Here is a 17,718-nt window from a genome sequence, read left to right as displayed (position 1 = left end):
AAATCGCGTGTATAATTTTGAGAAACGCTATACATTAGCTGCATTTAACAGAAGAAGCAGCTTTGCAAAATTGTAAGATTCTTTAATACTCTCTAAATTCTTTGGAGTGTAATGTCACTCTAAAAAGTAAAAATTAACTTCGTCTTAAAAAAACAGTTAATCTAATTAAACAAGAAAAATCTTACATTTGGTCACAGCGGAGTTTAATGTTTAAATATTTCAGTACGAATTTATGTATCCAATTCTGTAAACCAAAATCATTTTTGATCTTGAAACATAATCATGAACAAAACCAGAGTAGTAATGTTGACCAACAATTTAATAATTTTTTATGCTATTATCATTTTAAGAATATTAATAATTTGATCAGTTAACAAAACTCTCTTAAAAACTGCGAATAATTTTATTGTAAAAAATTGAAAAATAGTGATTCAATTTTTAATCTTTAAGAGTGAGAGTTCACTCTTTAGAGAATGGTAATTCACTATAAAAGTTTTAGGGAATATGTCTCGTCCTTAGTTCCTCACTGGATCTAAACGTATAAACCAATCATATCAAAGAATCTTGCAACACTTGCAAAGTTGCTTCTTCTAAACGTAGCCATTTACAATCGTTCCGATCGATTACAATCAATGCATCCTACGCCGATCAAAATCTCGAGAGAAAGGAACGAAAGCCGTTCGCAACTTGATTCGTTCCCTCCCTTCGGCGAGCTTTCCTTCGGAAAGCAGAGAGTTGAGCGGCCGAGTCTTTCTCGATTTTTAGGGAACGACGTTCTTGACGCGTATCGGCGTGCCAAGTGCATCGGGACGGCGCGTACCGTGATCTCGGGATCCCCGTCGATTACGACTTTTGGATCTCGTGCCGCTTCTGGCACGGCTGCCACCGCCGCCGTCACTTCTCCGGTCGCCCATGTTTCGCGTGAGTTGTGCCGCGCGCGCACGTGCAACTCACATCTTCGGATGGCTCGAGTTTCCGATGGCCGCGCATACGAGCGCGCGGGGCGCTGATTCAGTATTTATTTATAAATCTGCCAAATCCCTGCCAAACGCGGCGTAGATGCTCTACACGTAAACGCGACGGTGCGCAGCAACGACAACGGGAAGAATCGCATCCTCGGCGAACTCATCGGCGCGACGAGATGGCGGCAACGACGACAATGTCGTTATCGTTGCCGTCGTGAGCGAGCATAGGATGTTCGGTGATCTCCTTCTCGGTTGAACAGCACCGCGTTGATCGCGATGGCATCCAAAGAACGACGGCGGCGTTAGGGAATGAATCGCGTTGAATTCGCGAGACTTGGACTTTCAAATTTTGGAATTTGATCCGACGACGACGATATAATGACGAGATCGGTGCAAAAAATCAACAGCGCCCGCGAACGAATGTCCCCGACTGAAAGACACTTTGGAAAACCCTCGGGCCTGGCCGGCCGCGATGCCCGACGACTTTCACGCATCTATTTTAACCTGTGAACTGGCGCAAACCGACAGGCACGACATAGGATTTCTTAAATTAGTTCCGTTCGGTCGGTTTGCGCCGGAGCAGGCGCACTGAGTGCAATTTCAACGGCTCGACCTAAAGCAGCGTCTACAATGAGATTTTAAGACGTAAAACTTCAATTTTAAGCTTCAAAACATAATAATCGATTGTTCTCCCCACTTTCTTGTTGTGCGGTAGGTCAATTTCTTACGGTCTAAAGCTTGAAACTTAGGTTTTAGGTTCTAAAATCTTATTGACACCACTTAAAAGCAGCGTCTGTAATGAGATGTTAAAGCGCAAAATTTAAGTTTCAAGCCTTAAACTGTAAGAAATTGACCAATCAGTTGACTGTTTCTACTCACTTTCGACTGTGATCGGATAAATTTCTTGCAACTTGAAGGTTAAGTTTTACGGCGCTTAAAATCTTATTGCACAGAAAAAAATATTCATAAATCAAATAATATTACACTATTTTTGCTTATATATGAGCATGGTTGATTTAAGAACAGTCGGTTTTTCTGTGCGCATAAATATCGTTTGAAGAAATTCCTGTATCCGCTTCCATATGCCATGGTTTACTCATCACGATTTCTCGCGTGAAAAGACCGTCTCCTTCCCCCCTCCCGCCCCTCTCCGTCGAATCGGTCGAGATTTAATTTCATTTAAATTATTGCAAGTGCAAAAGGTGAGACACCAGCAAGACTGCTGTTTCAAATCAGCCTGATAATATCGAGCTCGCATAGAAAACTTTTTGGAATCAAATTAAAATCCAATTCTTCCAAAAGTATTTTTCAAGATTTATATTTTATGTGAGAATTGAGCAAAGTTTAAAAAACACCAGAACATTTATATAAAATAATATATTATTAACATTTATATAGTTTACAAATATATAAAAAATTAAAATATGTATTAAAAAAAAGTACAACGTAAATACAAAATAATAGTAATGCGATATAATTAACAGAAATATTAGGTAGATAAAAGAAAGAAAAACGCGGATTGAACGCAATAGCAAAACATGCTGATTCTTTTTCGATCGATGAATCCTCTCGAAATAGTGAACCTTAACCGGTTAATTAATTGTGGGCGATACGTTCACCGTCCTCGGTACCGGTCTTTAATTCGATTCTCTCGATGTACGAAAGTAGGTTGGTCGCGTTTTACAAAAGCAGATCGTGGACCGTAAGACCCCCGTGTCTTCTGTCTCTCTTCTCTTTACAATATATTGTATTTTATATATTTTTTAATGTGTAGAATATTTAATTAATTTTTTTCTCTTTTTGAAACACTACACATAGTGTTTGTTGCTTGCACTTTTTGCACTCAGTATCCTCGCTTTTTTCTCTTCAATGCTCAAATATATACATACAAAAAAATACATATTGTCCACTAAATAACAATTACTTGTTTTAAATATTTCATAAGTTTATATATATTCAAATCTATCAAATATAAATTCAATTTTTTATTTTATATTTTTGAAAAAAATAAATTCTCTAAAAGTTGAAAATTTAGTCAATTTTAAAAAAGTTGCTCGATTTTCAACACTTAAGAATAAGATTCATTTAAAAAAAATTTAGAGTCTTTATCTCCTTTTAAAATGTTTGAGGATTTTAACGTGAATAGATCTTAAGTTAAATACTTCGAATGTGCAACGAGAAGGAAGCATTTAACGCTGACTAAATCACAACACTTCATTGACTACGATTGGCCGTCAACTACGACTGATGATTATAAAATGAAGCATTGTCTAAACGGTAGTCATTAATCTCAGTCTGCTTTGCTCTGATAGGTTGAAAAGTAATAGCCAATCGTAATTCAATCCGCAATCGCTAGTGTGAACACAGCTTAAGAGCGAGTCATTCATCGTATCTTTTCTTACGAAGGAGATTCGATCCCGTGGCGATAAATAAAAACCGTGAAACGATGAGAATCGCGTCTCTGAAAATGCGATGACGCGGATTTTAAGAGGGAACGATATAATTAGATGGTGAATTTTCGGAGGGAGTCTTACGCGCAAGAATCATCTATCGCTGTCGGACATCGACAGAGCTCAAAGAGCATCGCGCCTCGACGACGGAAAAAGTTTCGCGTGCCGACATATCTCGTTTATTCCGATACGTTTATCACGCGCCATTTCCAACAAAGTTGCTAAGAATCATGGTTTTTCTTCCCTTGAGAACGACGAAACGTCACGTCTTTCTTAGATTAAAATGAACTTTTGTCTTCGTTTCTATCAACGTAGATTAATTTTGATCCGTTTAACTCTTCATCTTTTTCTAGACCTAAGTATTAGAAAAGAAAATGAAGAATAAATTCTATTAGGATTAAAGTTAATCTATATTGGTAAAAACAGGCATTAATGTCTCGAATGTGTGTGTCTCAAGTTTTAAAAAAGAATGCACATCTGAAACGTGCTTTAAACATCAGAGGTTAACACCACATTCCTCATACAATAAATTTTTCAAGCGTGTTAATTGGTTGCGAGTTCTCAGATCTTCTTTCGGTCCAATTAATAACAAGCTTGAAAAATTTGTCATACAAATAATGTAATACCAGCCTGATACCTGTTTCTACCAATAGAGATTAACTTTAATCTGAGTTCAATTTACTCTTCATCTTTTTCTCATTCTTGAAACTATTAGAAAAAGATGAAGAGTTAGTTTGAGCTGAGATTGAAACCATAAAACTGATATTGTATTTTAAATCGTGCGATAAATTTTTCAGACGTGATTGGCTATAAAATATAGAATTTTTGAAGACTCGAGAACTTCTCTGTTTTGTAACCAATTAAATGTTAAATAATGCCATAATGCCCTTCCGTTTTAAATATTTGTCGTAAGACACATAAAATATCAGGTTAATTGAGTGTGTAGGACAGATAAGTTAACAAGTCTCTAAAAGTTCTCTATTTTTGTATAGCCAATTAACATACTTGAAAAATTTGCCATACGACAAACGAAATATTACTTTTATATGTTTAAATCAGTAACTACTGATTATCAAACGTGCGCTCATTATTAAATATCAACTTTTGATTACAAAATCACTCTTCTCCTTGAGTTTTCTTATCAGTGCAGTAAATACAAGACGTCAGCGCGAGTGACATGACATCGTACTTTTATTATCAATACTAGTGATGAACGAATCGAACAAGCTTGTTCCATGTTCGAGTAAAAGAGTGTCTCGAAACAATAGATTTGTTCGCGTTAATTGCACTTATCTTTCTCTCTCTCTCTCTAACGCTCAAATATATATCTATCTCACTTTGAGCGCAAGCATTTTTGGAGATTTGAAGCGACACGGACAGACCCTAAGTTGGCATTCTTTTCTTATCAAAGAATCTTTTTGTTCGACATTTGAGAACAGCACGTTTTCCGAGGTTATATATACGTGAACTTTTCTCAAGCCACGGAAGACTTTCACCCGATCGCCGGATGACTTGGAGCGACGCGGCTCCAAGGTTGCCCTGCCGAAAGTCTCGTAATAATTTTTTTGGCGCACACGCGCGCCGCGTACTCTTGTGAAATGGCGTTAGCCGAGGGCGCGCGCGTGCACGCATACACTCACGTCTGCGTTACCACACGCGGCCGTGACCCCGGGCTGCCGAGGGGACTTCTTTTACCGTGATCGGGAGCATGCACGCGCGATTTCGACGACGGTATTGCTATCGGCGACGCATCTCCCGGGTCGTTTCTATATATTTTGCAACGAATAAGGAAGCCCGAATTAAGTCGTTGATGCACTATGATACTCTCGAAATTCTTTGGAGTTGAACTTCACTCTAATAAGAAGAAGACATAGTAGACTCTTCATGGAGATTTTAAGCTCCTTCAGCATAATTAATCTATATAAAAAATAAATTGTCGTATCCAAACGTTTTGTGAAATTAAATTTCGATAAAATGTATTATAATGTACTCTCTAAATATTTTGGAGTGGAATCTCACTCTTAAGAGTGAAAATTTAATCAGTTTTCAAAAAAGAATGATTCAATTTTCAATCTTTAAAAATGAGATTCCACTGCAAATATTTAGAAAGTACATTGTATGTAAAAACTTAACTCATTTTATAGTAACAATTCGTGTTTTAAGTTTTAAAGAGTAACATAATATGGTAAACAAAAGATATCGTAAACATAAGCCTCAATAATGACAAAATCCGTGAAAAGTTCACTGTCTTCTCTTTCTCGATCAACACACAACATTAAAAAAGTATTTAAAAAGTATTTTTGAAATATTTATTTAATATAAAAATATTAAAATGTTTTTTTTTAACGTTGTGTGCTGATTGAGTTGTCAAATCGATATCTATAGTCCGCTCTTTCAAAATTATCTTTTAAGCAATGTCTTCAGATGCTAATATATAGTTCTGTGATTGGTTTACAACATCGTAAAACTATATTTAAGACGGATTTAATTAAACACTGTTAGACATCAAAGAAGCAATGGTAACTAATCCTTTGAGTTAAATAACGTTCTGTTATTTTTAATTTTTATGTATATCTAAACGTAAATCAATTTGTGGTTTGTTTCAAAGTAAACATCGTCCATATTAACGTATGCATTTAATAAATAATGAACTAAACTTGAGAGTCAAAAAATACATTTTTTTAAGTTAAATTAACTTCATTACTTCAATCAACTTAATGATGTACTGGATAGAAGCAGTGGCGTCGTAGAAAAACAATTCAAATTAGGTATAATTTTGACACCTCAAAATAGCGTAAAAAACCGATTAAGAATACCAGCCTAAAGAATGAAAATTGAATCAGACTTAAATAAAGAGTGACTCAATTTCCGAAATTCTTGAAAATCTTTGATTGAAAGGCTATTCAAAATGAGATTCACTCTAAAAGTTTTAGAAAATAGATTAATCTCGGTTCAACTAACTCTCTCTCTCTCTCTTTATCTTAATTCTTAGAATTAGAAAAAGACAAAGAGAGTAAGTTGAATTGAGATTAAAGTCAATCTACATTGACGAAAACAGGAATGAGTCTGTTCTCTTCTACTCAACTTTTATGCACTGTTTTCTCCTTTTCTATCCAACTTAACTAAAGAAAAGGAGGAAATAATGAATCGTACAAGTTCAGCTGAAAAGAAAAGACTTGTCATTATCCAGAAAACACGCAATGATTAGAAGACTTTATGATGTCTTTTAGACATTTATGTTACAAAAGACGTCTTTACGATGTCTTTTAAATATGCATGTCGTATATCCTCGACGTAACATTCGATGAGTATGAATGAGTATGAATAATATTAATTGCGAACAACTTAAAGAAAAATTACTTCAACGATATAAATAAAAGTCTTACGTTTTATTATCAAAGACCGATCGATTCGCACGATACATATCGTAAGAGGGAACATTGAATTCGTAAACGCTCGACGACTCTCGAGAATGGAATAAAAGCGCAATTTTACGAAGGTCGATCCATCCATCGGGGACGAACGTCGGCGAACCAATATGGTGCTGCGCGTTCTCTTTCGATCATTTCACAAAATGGCCACGCGCCAGCCACCGCGTGGACGCGTCTTCCCAGACAATGCCATTGATCGGGCCTGTCGCGTATATAATTCGACCACATTTCGAAGGCCGATACAAAATACAACAATCGAACGATTCCCAAATCAAACGAACTCTGCGAGACGAAACCTGGCGAAAAGCCGTGTAAATGAAACGCATTCATGCACTGAGAAAAATGTCTGATTGAAAATAAATGAACCAGAAGACTCCGATTCGATTATCTCACTTAGAATTTTAGTAGAACTCGAAAACAGAAAACTCTGATGCCTCCTTTTCAACCAGAATTCCAATTCGAGCAAAAACTTTTCCCAACAATTAAAAAAAAAAAAAAAAAGAAAAGAAAAATTCCGAAAAGCCGAATGACGTTGCACCATATGTGATAAAGCCGGGCGATCTAATTTTTGAGAGACGGAGGGAGAGGGGCGGAGAAAAAATCAGAGCGACTACACCCTGGGGGCCCACGGCGAATAGGTACGCGATTGATTGAGTGAGTGAGTGAGTGTGCGTGTGACCAGATTTTGGTGGCCATATTTGAACGGCCACCTTCCTGCGGCGGGCCGTTCGCGCACAGAAGCGACATATTGTCGAGGCGAAACTGCGCCACGTATATGGTTCGCGTCGAACATGCAATTTACAAATCTAATGAAACAAATAAGATAAGTAAGCGGACGTCGCGAATGCGAAGCGCACCCCGCCTTTCGTCGCGCCTCCGCTGCGAGGCTCGCCTCCGGCTCGGCTAGTTTCGCGCCGTGTCGGCCTCGCCTCGCCTCGTCTCGCCTCGCCTCGCCGACTATACAAGATGTCGGGAACCACGTTGTCAGCCAGGTAGCGACCATCTTCGATCACGTTGCGCCGAAAGGTGCGACGCGACCGAAAAGAAAGAAAAACGTGCAATTCGTACGTACATCTCTCAATGTAGGCCCCTCGCCCTTTTCACGCTCCGTTCCGCACGCTCCGCTCCTTCCGGGCACTTCACTGCTGCGCGTTTTCGAACGCGCGACACCAACTTCTCACTAGACCGCAACTCATTCCTCGGGACCAACGAAGGAGGGACGAAGCCGACGAATTCTCGGGAAACGAAAAGACCGATGGACGCGCAGAAGGGAAAAGGGATTCGGTTAAAACGTTGCGTGTATAGGGCGCAATTCGATTTAAAAAAAAAAAAAAAAAAAAAAAAAAAAAATACGTGTATGTACAATTGTATTGCGAAGGTCGTTACGTCAGGAGTGTAAAATCAGACTGTAAAACACAGCGCGGGTGAGAAAGGTATAATAAGCGTATTTCGTTGCCTGAACGGTAAAATAGTGTGATGCGAGTGTAAAACGCGGCCACACGGGAATTGCGATGAGGTGAAGGAAAGACCGCGCGGAGAGAAAAGCCCGAGGATTGAAAGTGGAGTCGAATCGATCTTCGCGGAGTGTCGTTTTCGGGGGAGGGTGGGAAGAAACGAATTTAAAAAAGGAAAAGGTAGAAAAATATAAAAAATAAAAAAAAAGGAAGGGACAGAATTGGGAGAGAAGAGAGCGGTGTTAAAATGCGACCGGCTAGCGCAGCACGTGCTGGCTACTGAAGGCCGTCCGGTTCCCTCGGCGACGATGGTGGACTTCCTCCCTCCTCCTTCCGTTCCTTCCAGCGCCGGTCCACCGGTTAATCCCGCTTCGTTCGTCATCGCGACCCGTCGGCCATTTTCGCGCAACCGCGTCACCGTCTCTCCGTCTTGGTGTCTCGACTCCGGCTCGACTTGGCTTGGGCTCCGATTCGCCTCGCCTCTTACCCACCTCCTCTCCCTCGTTCGCCAACTTACCTACCACGCGATCGTATCATAGCGCAGAAAATAGACGAGGGAATCGCGGGACCTTCGGCGTCCGTAACGGTCGTCGAAAGAATTCCGATTGTTTAGACGCGAGGATGCCAACCGATGATTTTTCGAAGCGAAGTAGGCCGGAGGGGAAAAAAAACCCCCGACGACGGGGTATTATTATCGATTATTTTCCTCGGGCGAATCGTCAACAGGTCGACCCGAGTATATCCTTCCCGCGATAAATAAATAAAATACATTCGGAAAAATTAATAATATCCGATGGAGGAAACTTCGTGGTTGCGATCTTTTAAACGTGGTTGTCTTCGAAGAACGAATCGAAAATTTTCATTGCACGTATAAAAAAAGACACTTTATCTTACCTTTTTTCATTTTGTATTCCTTGTTACGAGCCAGAGAGTTTTACGAATTTATGTTCGAAATTCGAATACGAAGGACTTTAACGATAATAAACAAATAACACTAAACATACATATCACCCTGAAGTCACGTAGTACCGAAAATTAACGACGCTTCGAATCACTACGCAGAACACTGATAATTTTTCGAAGATCGAGCAAAGTATTAAAAAAAATCGACGAGCGAGTCTGATTTAATTGAAACAATCACGAATAAATATATATACGAACAATCGAACGGACGAACATTTAAAATTAAAAACAATGTAGTGCAAGCCACGTTGTGCTTTTGTTCCGAGCAACGGTCCGCGAATTCGAAAATCGAACGTTTCGTAATTTTTAATATTTAATCGTCACGATGATGTCGTCGGTGTTGAATTTTGTTCGCCGGTGGATGCGTGATAGAAACGCACGGATATTATCAGAGCAACGATAGAACTCCCCCGGCCTAACGGCACGCGACGACTCCGAATCTCCTCGTGGCTTTTAGGTTAGATCAAGCTAGGTTACGTCAGGTTAGGGTTTTTGGAGGGTGCCCTCTTCAGAGCAAGTGCTGAGATTTACCGACGCCGACGCAGAGCTTGGCAACGGCACGTGAGCGCGCGCGCGGGAATATTTCACGGTGTCTTCCGGCAACGTATTTGGAATGTCGGATTTTATTAAAACCTAGCTCCACATTAATGTAAAATTAGCTTCAATTAGCTTCAATTAGGTTCAGTTTACTTTTTGCCTATAATATTATTCTCTTGTCCTAAGAATTAGGAAAACGTGAACAATAAATTCCTATGTAAGATTAACTTTAATCTCGGTTTAATGTACTCTCTTTTATCTCTTGGAATTCTAAAAATTAGAAAAAGATAAGTCGTAAATTTCTATATTAGATTAATTTTAATCTTGGTTAAATTGATTCTTTATCTTTCATAATTCTAAGATTAGAAAACAGTAAGTTAAAACGAGATTAAAATGACGCTTCCATTTTTGGGACAGAGCCTTATGGCCGTTTCTGCCAATGTAGCTTAATTTCCAATTTCGGTTCAATCTGCTCTTCTTTCTAATTTTTTTTAGTCTTTTTTTCAATTCTTAGAATTAAACAAAGAACTGGAAAGAGAAGAAAATTAAGCTAAATCAAGATTAATGTTAATCTACACTGACAGAAGTGAGCATTAGTCTACGTTGCTGAAAATTCTCCAAAATTTTTCACTTAAAATAAAAGAAATACGTATTCGCGGGAATTGAAAAGTGGGGAAAAGCGACTCTTGAGTGTAAAAAATGTAAGCAAAATATATTCTGAACATTAATTTAATACTTCTAATACTCTTTAATCAAAATTGTTAAATTAAAATAAATTCTTATTTTAAATACACGTATTAAGGTTTTTCTAAAATTTATATCAAGTACATTTTAAAATTATTAGAAAGAATTCTGCAAGAAAATGTTCTTTTAAGATAACCATTACTTTAAAAAGAGTAAAATGATTAATTATTATACTTTTCAATAATTCAAGAATTTAACAGAATGACATTTTTATGTGTGCGACGTTGATTTAATCTTAGACAAATCGTTTAAATCCAAAGCAAAAATTTCTAAAGAGTTGTATAATCTGCACTGAGATTCTAAATTGCAGTTAAAAAATTTTGATTGAATTTTTCTTAATTTTAACTTCGCGTGATTGAAATTGTTTTATTATATATGTAAAACATTTGGTAACTACTACCAACTTTTTTCAAGTGCACTTTAAAAAAAAAACTCCAGAACTTAGGCGTATATATTGTGAAATTCACAATGTCAAATTAAACCCAATTTAAGCTATTCTCGCCACCGTTTCTATACTCAATGTGTCATCAATTTAATAAAACAATAGAATTAGAAAAAACTGAAAAAAATTTATTAAATTTGACTAAAAAATTTAACTTACTAGGTGAATACGTTAACATGGACTCGTTCAGTTTAAAACTGACCACAGAAATAATTGATTTGCATTTTAACATGAGAGTTAAAAATAATAAAACGTCATTCAACTCAAGAGACCGAATTGTCACCGCTCCCCTAACATCAAACAGTGTAATTTTCAACTGTTGAGAATTAATCGTATAGTATTTGCGCGACTGACACTTCCTTTCAAGATATTCTGTAAATAATGAATAACGTCAAAACTCTCTCGAGCGAATTGAAAATTTATTCTTATCTAGAAAGCGCAGTCGAAACTGCTGTCTGTTATCTCGACGTGCTATCGCAAACGCGCGGCGCAAAGTTCAAATGAGCGAAATGAGTGGCGTTTAGAATTTCCGAGAACATTCTCTTAAGAAATGCATCGCGTTCTTACTAACAAATAATAATCATATGCTTGCTTGTGATCGATAGCATTGGATATCTCAAACACATATCGCGCCCTGCGAGTGAATTTCCAGTCGCGAATAAAAGAGAGAAGAAAAGAGAGAGGACGGTTGACGTATCTTTGAGTAAATTCGTTCAAGGCTGCGCTCACATAAGCGTAACTCGATCCAAAGTCCCAACAATCGCGCGTGTGATGGCGAAAGATATCGCACTTTGTTTCATCCGTCCTCTCTGCAAATTTTCAAGCTATTTGATCGTTTAATACAATATAATAGTTTACGTATGATTAGATACTATATATATGTATATAGAGATTGCACGCGGAAAGATTTTTTAAGCAAAGCAACTTGATATTCGGTGTTGAAGCGATACAAAATAAAAACTACAGCCGCTGAGATAATTTCAAACGAAGGCCAAGTTCCGTTCGGTAGGCGTCAACGATAAAACTTTCTCGGGAAATAAATCGAAACACACTTACCATCTGAGGGTTTCTGCTGTATTTCATTTCTAGGATGCACCACCTCCGCTTCTGTTTTGTCACCGGCTGCGTCACCGTTCGTCTTCTGATGATGGTGATCCGCCGCTTGATTGTGAACGACGGGCGTAGGAGTGGTACCGCGAGAACCGAGACTCTTCTCCCGGGTCTTCCTCTCCTTTTGCTCTTTGGTATTCGAAGGCAGCTCGGTAGCGTTGGGTTTCCTCCTCGGCGGCGAGTTCGACGAAGTTTTTGACGCGAGATTTGGGAACGGCTCCCTAGTAGGAACGGGATTGGCGCTCGAGGCAGTGGCGGACGGTTTCGGGGTTTCCTGGGTAACATTACTCCAATATGGGGTAGCCGGTGTCTGTACTACGTTGGACGAAGCGTTGAGATGCTTGGTGATCTCAGATCCAGTTCCGCTTGCAGTTCCAACTCCGACTGCAGCTACAGCGCTAGTAACTCCGACGGTCTCTGATTCGGTTTCGGCCATCACTGTCGCTGTCACAGCCGTTGTTTCGGTGTTAGCGGTCGGCGCGGTAAGCTGTACGGAAATAGTATCTTTATTCGCGACGGCTACCACTGAGGATACGACGGGTGACGATTCCTCGATCGTCACACTTTTTATTTCACTCCTCGGTTGAAACTCTTTCACGGGGAGTTGCAACGTTTTCGACTCTGTTTTAGTTACGTTTGAGTCGCTTTGCGTTGCATTACTACAAGTACCTAACGATGATTGACTATTTATCGTAGGTACCGTTTTGCTAGCGCCAGCACCAGCTATATTTTTTGCCATAGGCGGACTACTGCTACACCGACTATTTGTGTCATTAGCGGAATTGGTTTGAATGTTCGATAACGACGTTTGCGCCGTTGTTTGTATTGTATTAGGCGCTGCTTCAGGCGCACTCGTCGATACCGTGTCGGACCCCTCGGTCGCGGCCTTTGCGACGCGAGCCGCGAAATCGGCTATTACCTCCGCACCGTTATTCTGTAACAATCACCAAATCTGCGTGATAGACGGTGGCACGTGCTATTCATTCAGGTATTACGTTTGGTAACTAAAAACTGGCTCCAAACTCAAATCATAGGGCGAGAGAAATCAAAATAAAAGCACTTGGACGAACAAAATAAATGTTTAAGACTTTATAAATCTGTCACCCTACAGCCATTCAATCCTCGTTCGTATAATACGTATTGGGCAAATAGAGAAGAAAAATTTGTATCAAGTTATGATATCGAGGTTAAATGTCATTACAGAGGAATTTTTCTTTACATTTATTTAATATCTCCGGAATTACTAATCAATCGATTTCTTTCATTTAAGTATTATTTCAGCACTTGATAATATACTAGAGGATATGGCTGATGTGGGTAAACAGATATAAATACAAACAATTGGCTACGAGAGTTTCAAATATATATGTAGATATAAATTACATTATATTGTTGGCTATTTATCAAGCATAGATAAATTCAACCAATGCTAAACTCTCTTAGTCAATTGTCAAAATATTATTATGAAACTCACCTGTGGTTGTGGTGTCTCGCGATTACTAGATTCACCACTCTGCGTAGTTTCGTTATCCTTATAAATTTCGTCACTTATATTTTTGCCCGTTATCGGATTAACTATGTCCATAATGGCATTCTGGCCTCTAGGTTTTCGAGACCTGGTGGTACTGTTAGTGTTTGTCACACCACCATTATGTCCCGAATATACATCTTTAAAAGAAGAATACATATTCCAATTTAGATAAAGATCCTATTACGTAAAGAAAAATTAGACCCATTAGCTCATAAGTGTTTACATGGGACTTTAACTCTATATTCTTTAGTTTTGTCATTTTGGGTCAAAAATATAAATAAAGTACTAATATAAATAATAATATGTTAACTCCCCGCCAGCTACATGAATTTTATTAACTTTCCTATCAGCAATAGGGGGGTCTGTTTTAGAAAAATAAAACAAATTTTTTTGTTTTGTGAATTACATAAAAATCTGAAAAAACCTATATTTGTCACACAAATTTTAACGACATCTTTTAATAACGTTATATATACAATATATATATATTAGTATTTTACTTATTTTTTACATATTTGAATTTATCAATTAAAATTTATTATCAAAATATAATATGATGCCTTTAAAGACACCAGTTGCTAGTAGAAGATTATGTATTGAATAAAGATTACGTATTTAAGAGTTACGTACCAGTCTGTGACAGAGGTATACCCATCGGAGGCAGGGGTTGGGCTTGTTGAGTAGGTTGCTGAAGTGTACCTTGCGGTACAACTGGAGCACCTTGAGTACCGGCCAGTGGACCTGCGACATGTTGCGCACCACCGCTGACCGCACTTGTACTCGCCCTAGTCAAACTCATCGTGTTTGACGCTGCGTAATAATCTGTTGGTACATAGAACGGTAATTCAACATAACTACGACCGAATGGAGTACTTGGTATGAAACATGAATCGTTGGGTAACTCACAGCCGTGCTGAGTGGGCGCGTGAGCATATCCAGCGAACACATTTGGCATAATTTGTGGAGCAGGTTGAAACGTTTGATAAAACGACTGATTTTGCGGCTGGTGCCTTTGAGGTGGACCAGAAAACTGAAATCAAACAGAGAAAACTTGTTACATTTTTATTCGATTGTATATATCTCAAGAGAGTATATTCGCACAGTTGAAAAGACAAGCGATGTTTAATTAAGTAAAAATAGAAATATCAATGTACCTGATGAATCGGTATTTGACTGTTCATTTGATACACCGATTGTTGATGAGGCCCCGTATGAAGACTGTGGACTTGACTTTGACTTAAATACATTGCACTTGATGCTTGCACCGGTAAACTATGAGGGTATAAGGCAGGCGGTTGCCCTCCGCCTCCACCCACTCCAGCCATCCCGACTACTGGTGTTCCACTGGCGCCTTGGCCACCTCTGTGACTGAGACCTCGTGGTTGTTGCGGCCTTGGACCCGTTTGATAATAGCCCTGCACAAGATTGATGAGAAATATTAATTTTACAAAATCAATTTCTTAACACTTCAATAGACAGGTGGTTTAAAGATACGAAAGTTAGAATGCTCAGAACGTCTTAAAAAATTTTAATTTTGCAATTCTATTTTTTTTACTAGTGTATATCATGCTATAGTTAAATTTGTATTAGTAATATTCTTACAAAATAGAAGAGGTAAAAATAATAAATTTAGGCCAACTTTTCTCCTTTTTCCAGAACAAAGATTTAAAGAAAACTATATGGCTTAAAACCCCCAACCACGTAAAAGGAAAGATTTCTTTTTTTCGTTATTACGAGTACGTACTTGAGACGCCGGTCTGTTTTGCGTCGGTACGTAAACTTGCTGTAAAGACGGTTGCTGCGTCTGTAAGTGGGCCTGTTTTCCCATTTCCTGAGGCGATGGTGTGTGCACAGGTGGTGTCGTAGTAGGCGCTGGACCTTGCGGCGGTTGCGACGGCACTCCAGGTGTCGGTGCCTGCGAGGGTGCTTGTCCTCCAGCGGGACCTCCTGGTGGTATACCCGCTGCAGATTGACCTATCGACTGTATACCGCCGAGCGGCGGGGGCCCTCTACCCGTAGGTACTCCTACATTACTCGCGGCGTTGCCACCCACCTGGCTCCCTGGCTGGGCGCTGTAGTTTCCATGAAACTCCGATCCTAAAACAAAATTTATGACTTACTCAACATCTCTATATTTGTACAACAATTACATAATCATCTAATTCATACGAGTCGCTATCTGAAAATGTGCATATCACGACCAAGTATTTGTTCGCATTTTATAGTACGATAAAAGTACGCGTGGCATATAAAACAGCAAGGCCAGTGATATCCTCGCGATACAAAAACTTATTTTCCATGAGACATATTTTCATATAATTGTTTTATATAATTTATTTTTATTTAAATGAATATCTCTTGTATAATTATAACAGGTTGTATAGCTCTCGACCTTCGATATATAAAATATGTAACAGATACACGAACACAAAATAAAAACGTGGTACATATAAAATAACAGCACAAATATATATATATATAAATTACTTTTCTTCTCATTAAAATGTATGACTTTCATTTAAATATCTTTTATCAAACAAATATTATTGCAAATGTTATCGCTTCGACCATTGACGCGATGTATATACCGGAAACAGAAATGAATCATTACGTTTAGATTGATTAATCTCGTTATATCTGCAGACGGGATGTGTCTTGAATTATTCCGCTAAAAATTGAGAAGCCTTAAGATCATGATTCATATAAAAACTTTGGCAGTAAAATGTAAGCAGTAACGAAATCAACATACTTCTGCTTACGTTACAACTTTACAGTCTCTACTGCGATTGATTAATTCGCTTACTACTTACACTTTATTGCCCAAGTTTTTCTATGTACCATGGCCTTAACGAGTTTTCTACAATAAGTCTAAAATTCTGAGCTTTAAGTGTTAAGTCGTAAGAAATTGAGCAATCATAATCGATTATTCTTTGACTATGACCGTTCAATTTCTTACAGTTTAAGATTTAAAGCTTAAGTAACGACTTATTGTAGAATGTGTGTAAGAGACACATATTCTTGCGTAACACGTAATGCGTAATGCGTAAGAAAACCAACCAATCGGATTTTTTTTCATTTCGTGAAGAAGAAGGATCGGTTCATTTTCTTATGCATTATGCGTTATGCAAGACTCTGGGCTTCCGCCTTCATGCACAGTATGAAAAGCACATAGGCAATAGAAACAGGGAATAACAGATTTTAACCTATCAAAAGTGTACTCTGATAAACACAGTATTCTGATAGATTAAAATCTGTCATTTCCTGTTTGTATTGCCTTGTATCTTTCAATTATGCCTCAAATCTAAACTCACATATGCCAACATATACCATACAATAAAAAGAGATAAATTCGTTTACTCGTCTCTAAAAAAAATGTGAATCATCGATACTTGATAATAATCGTCAATTTCATGAACACAATAGTAAAATACACGTAGAAAAGCAAAATGTATATATGCCGCATGTAATAAGACTGCAATAATTTACAATAATCTCGAAATTTCATCGCCGAAAGAAATTGAACGAAAAAAAAAAAGCAGTAGAGTAAGACAAATCGCTCGACAAGAAAAGCATATTCCGAGTTCTTGCGAATTAATCAGCTACAAGGCGTTAACGCTTACGTAGCATAGATAAGTAGGATACGGAGGAGGAGCACCCGAAACACGTCGCGTCCAATTTCGATAATGTCCGGCTTGACACCTTCGTCTTCGTCCCACTCGGCGAGTTGTACCAATTAGTAATTACTCGCGAAAAGACGGGATACGTGCGACTTGCCACCGTTGCACGAAACGTTGACGTCAACGTTCCCCGTCAGATTAGCCGAGATAATTCCGCGGGGGATTACCCGCGAAGAAGATCGTCGTTCCAACTTCCTCGTCAGTATACGCGATCCGCGTAGCTCTCGGACGCGAGCAAGTTCCTCTATCTGTCGAACGGACGTTTCCCCATTTTCGTCATCTGGCGTTAAATCAAGGCACGGGAGAGGCAGGGAAGAAACGGACAGTTCGAAGTCGAGGAAAAATATGGGATCGCTTTTCCCCATACGTCGTTGCTCACCGTTGCGGTCTCGTCCGCGGTGAATCCGTTCCTGA

General features: G+C 38.6%; 1 protein-coding gene across 3 annotated transcripts in view; it reads right to left on the bottom strand.

The window, feature by feature from the left end:
- The window catches only part of Eif4g (eukaryotic translation initiation factor 4 gamma), a 59,580-nt gene that overhangs the window by 7,475 nt on the left and 34,387 nt on the right, over nt 1-17,718 (bottom strand). For all 3 annotated transcript variants that reach the window (XM_018538738.1, XM_018538739.1, XM_018538737.1), the window contains exons 2-7: nt 15,372-15,724; nt 14,782-15,042; nt 14,534-14,657; nt 14,258-14,449; nt 13,571-13,764; nt 12,043-13,030 (exon numbers count right to left, since the gene is read on the bottom strand). In XM_018538738.1, the coding sequence (XP_018394240.1) occupies nt 12,043-13,030; nt 13,571-13,764; nt 14,258-14,449; nt 14,534-14,657; nt 14,782-15,042; nt 15,372-15,724 (2,112 nt within the window). The remainder of the gene's footprint in view (nt 1-12,042; nt 13,031-13,570; nt 13,765-14,257; nt 14,450-14,533; nt 14,658-14,781; nt 15,043-15,371; nt 15,725-17,718) is intronic.

Source organism: Cyphomyrmex costatus, unplaced genomic scaffold (genome assembly GCF_001594065.2).
Source record: "Cyphomyrmex costatus isolate MS0001 unplaced genomic scaffold, Ccosl1.0 scaffold196, whole genome shotgun sequence".
Lineage (NCBI taxonomy): Eukaryota > Metazoa > Arthropoda > Insecta > Hymenoptera > Formicidae > Cyphomyrmex > Cyphomyrmex costatus.
This window is presented reverse-complemented; position numbering and strand designations above follow the sequence as displayed.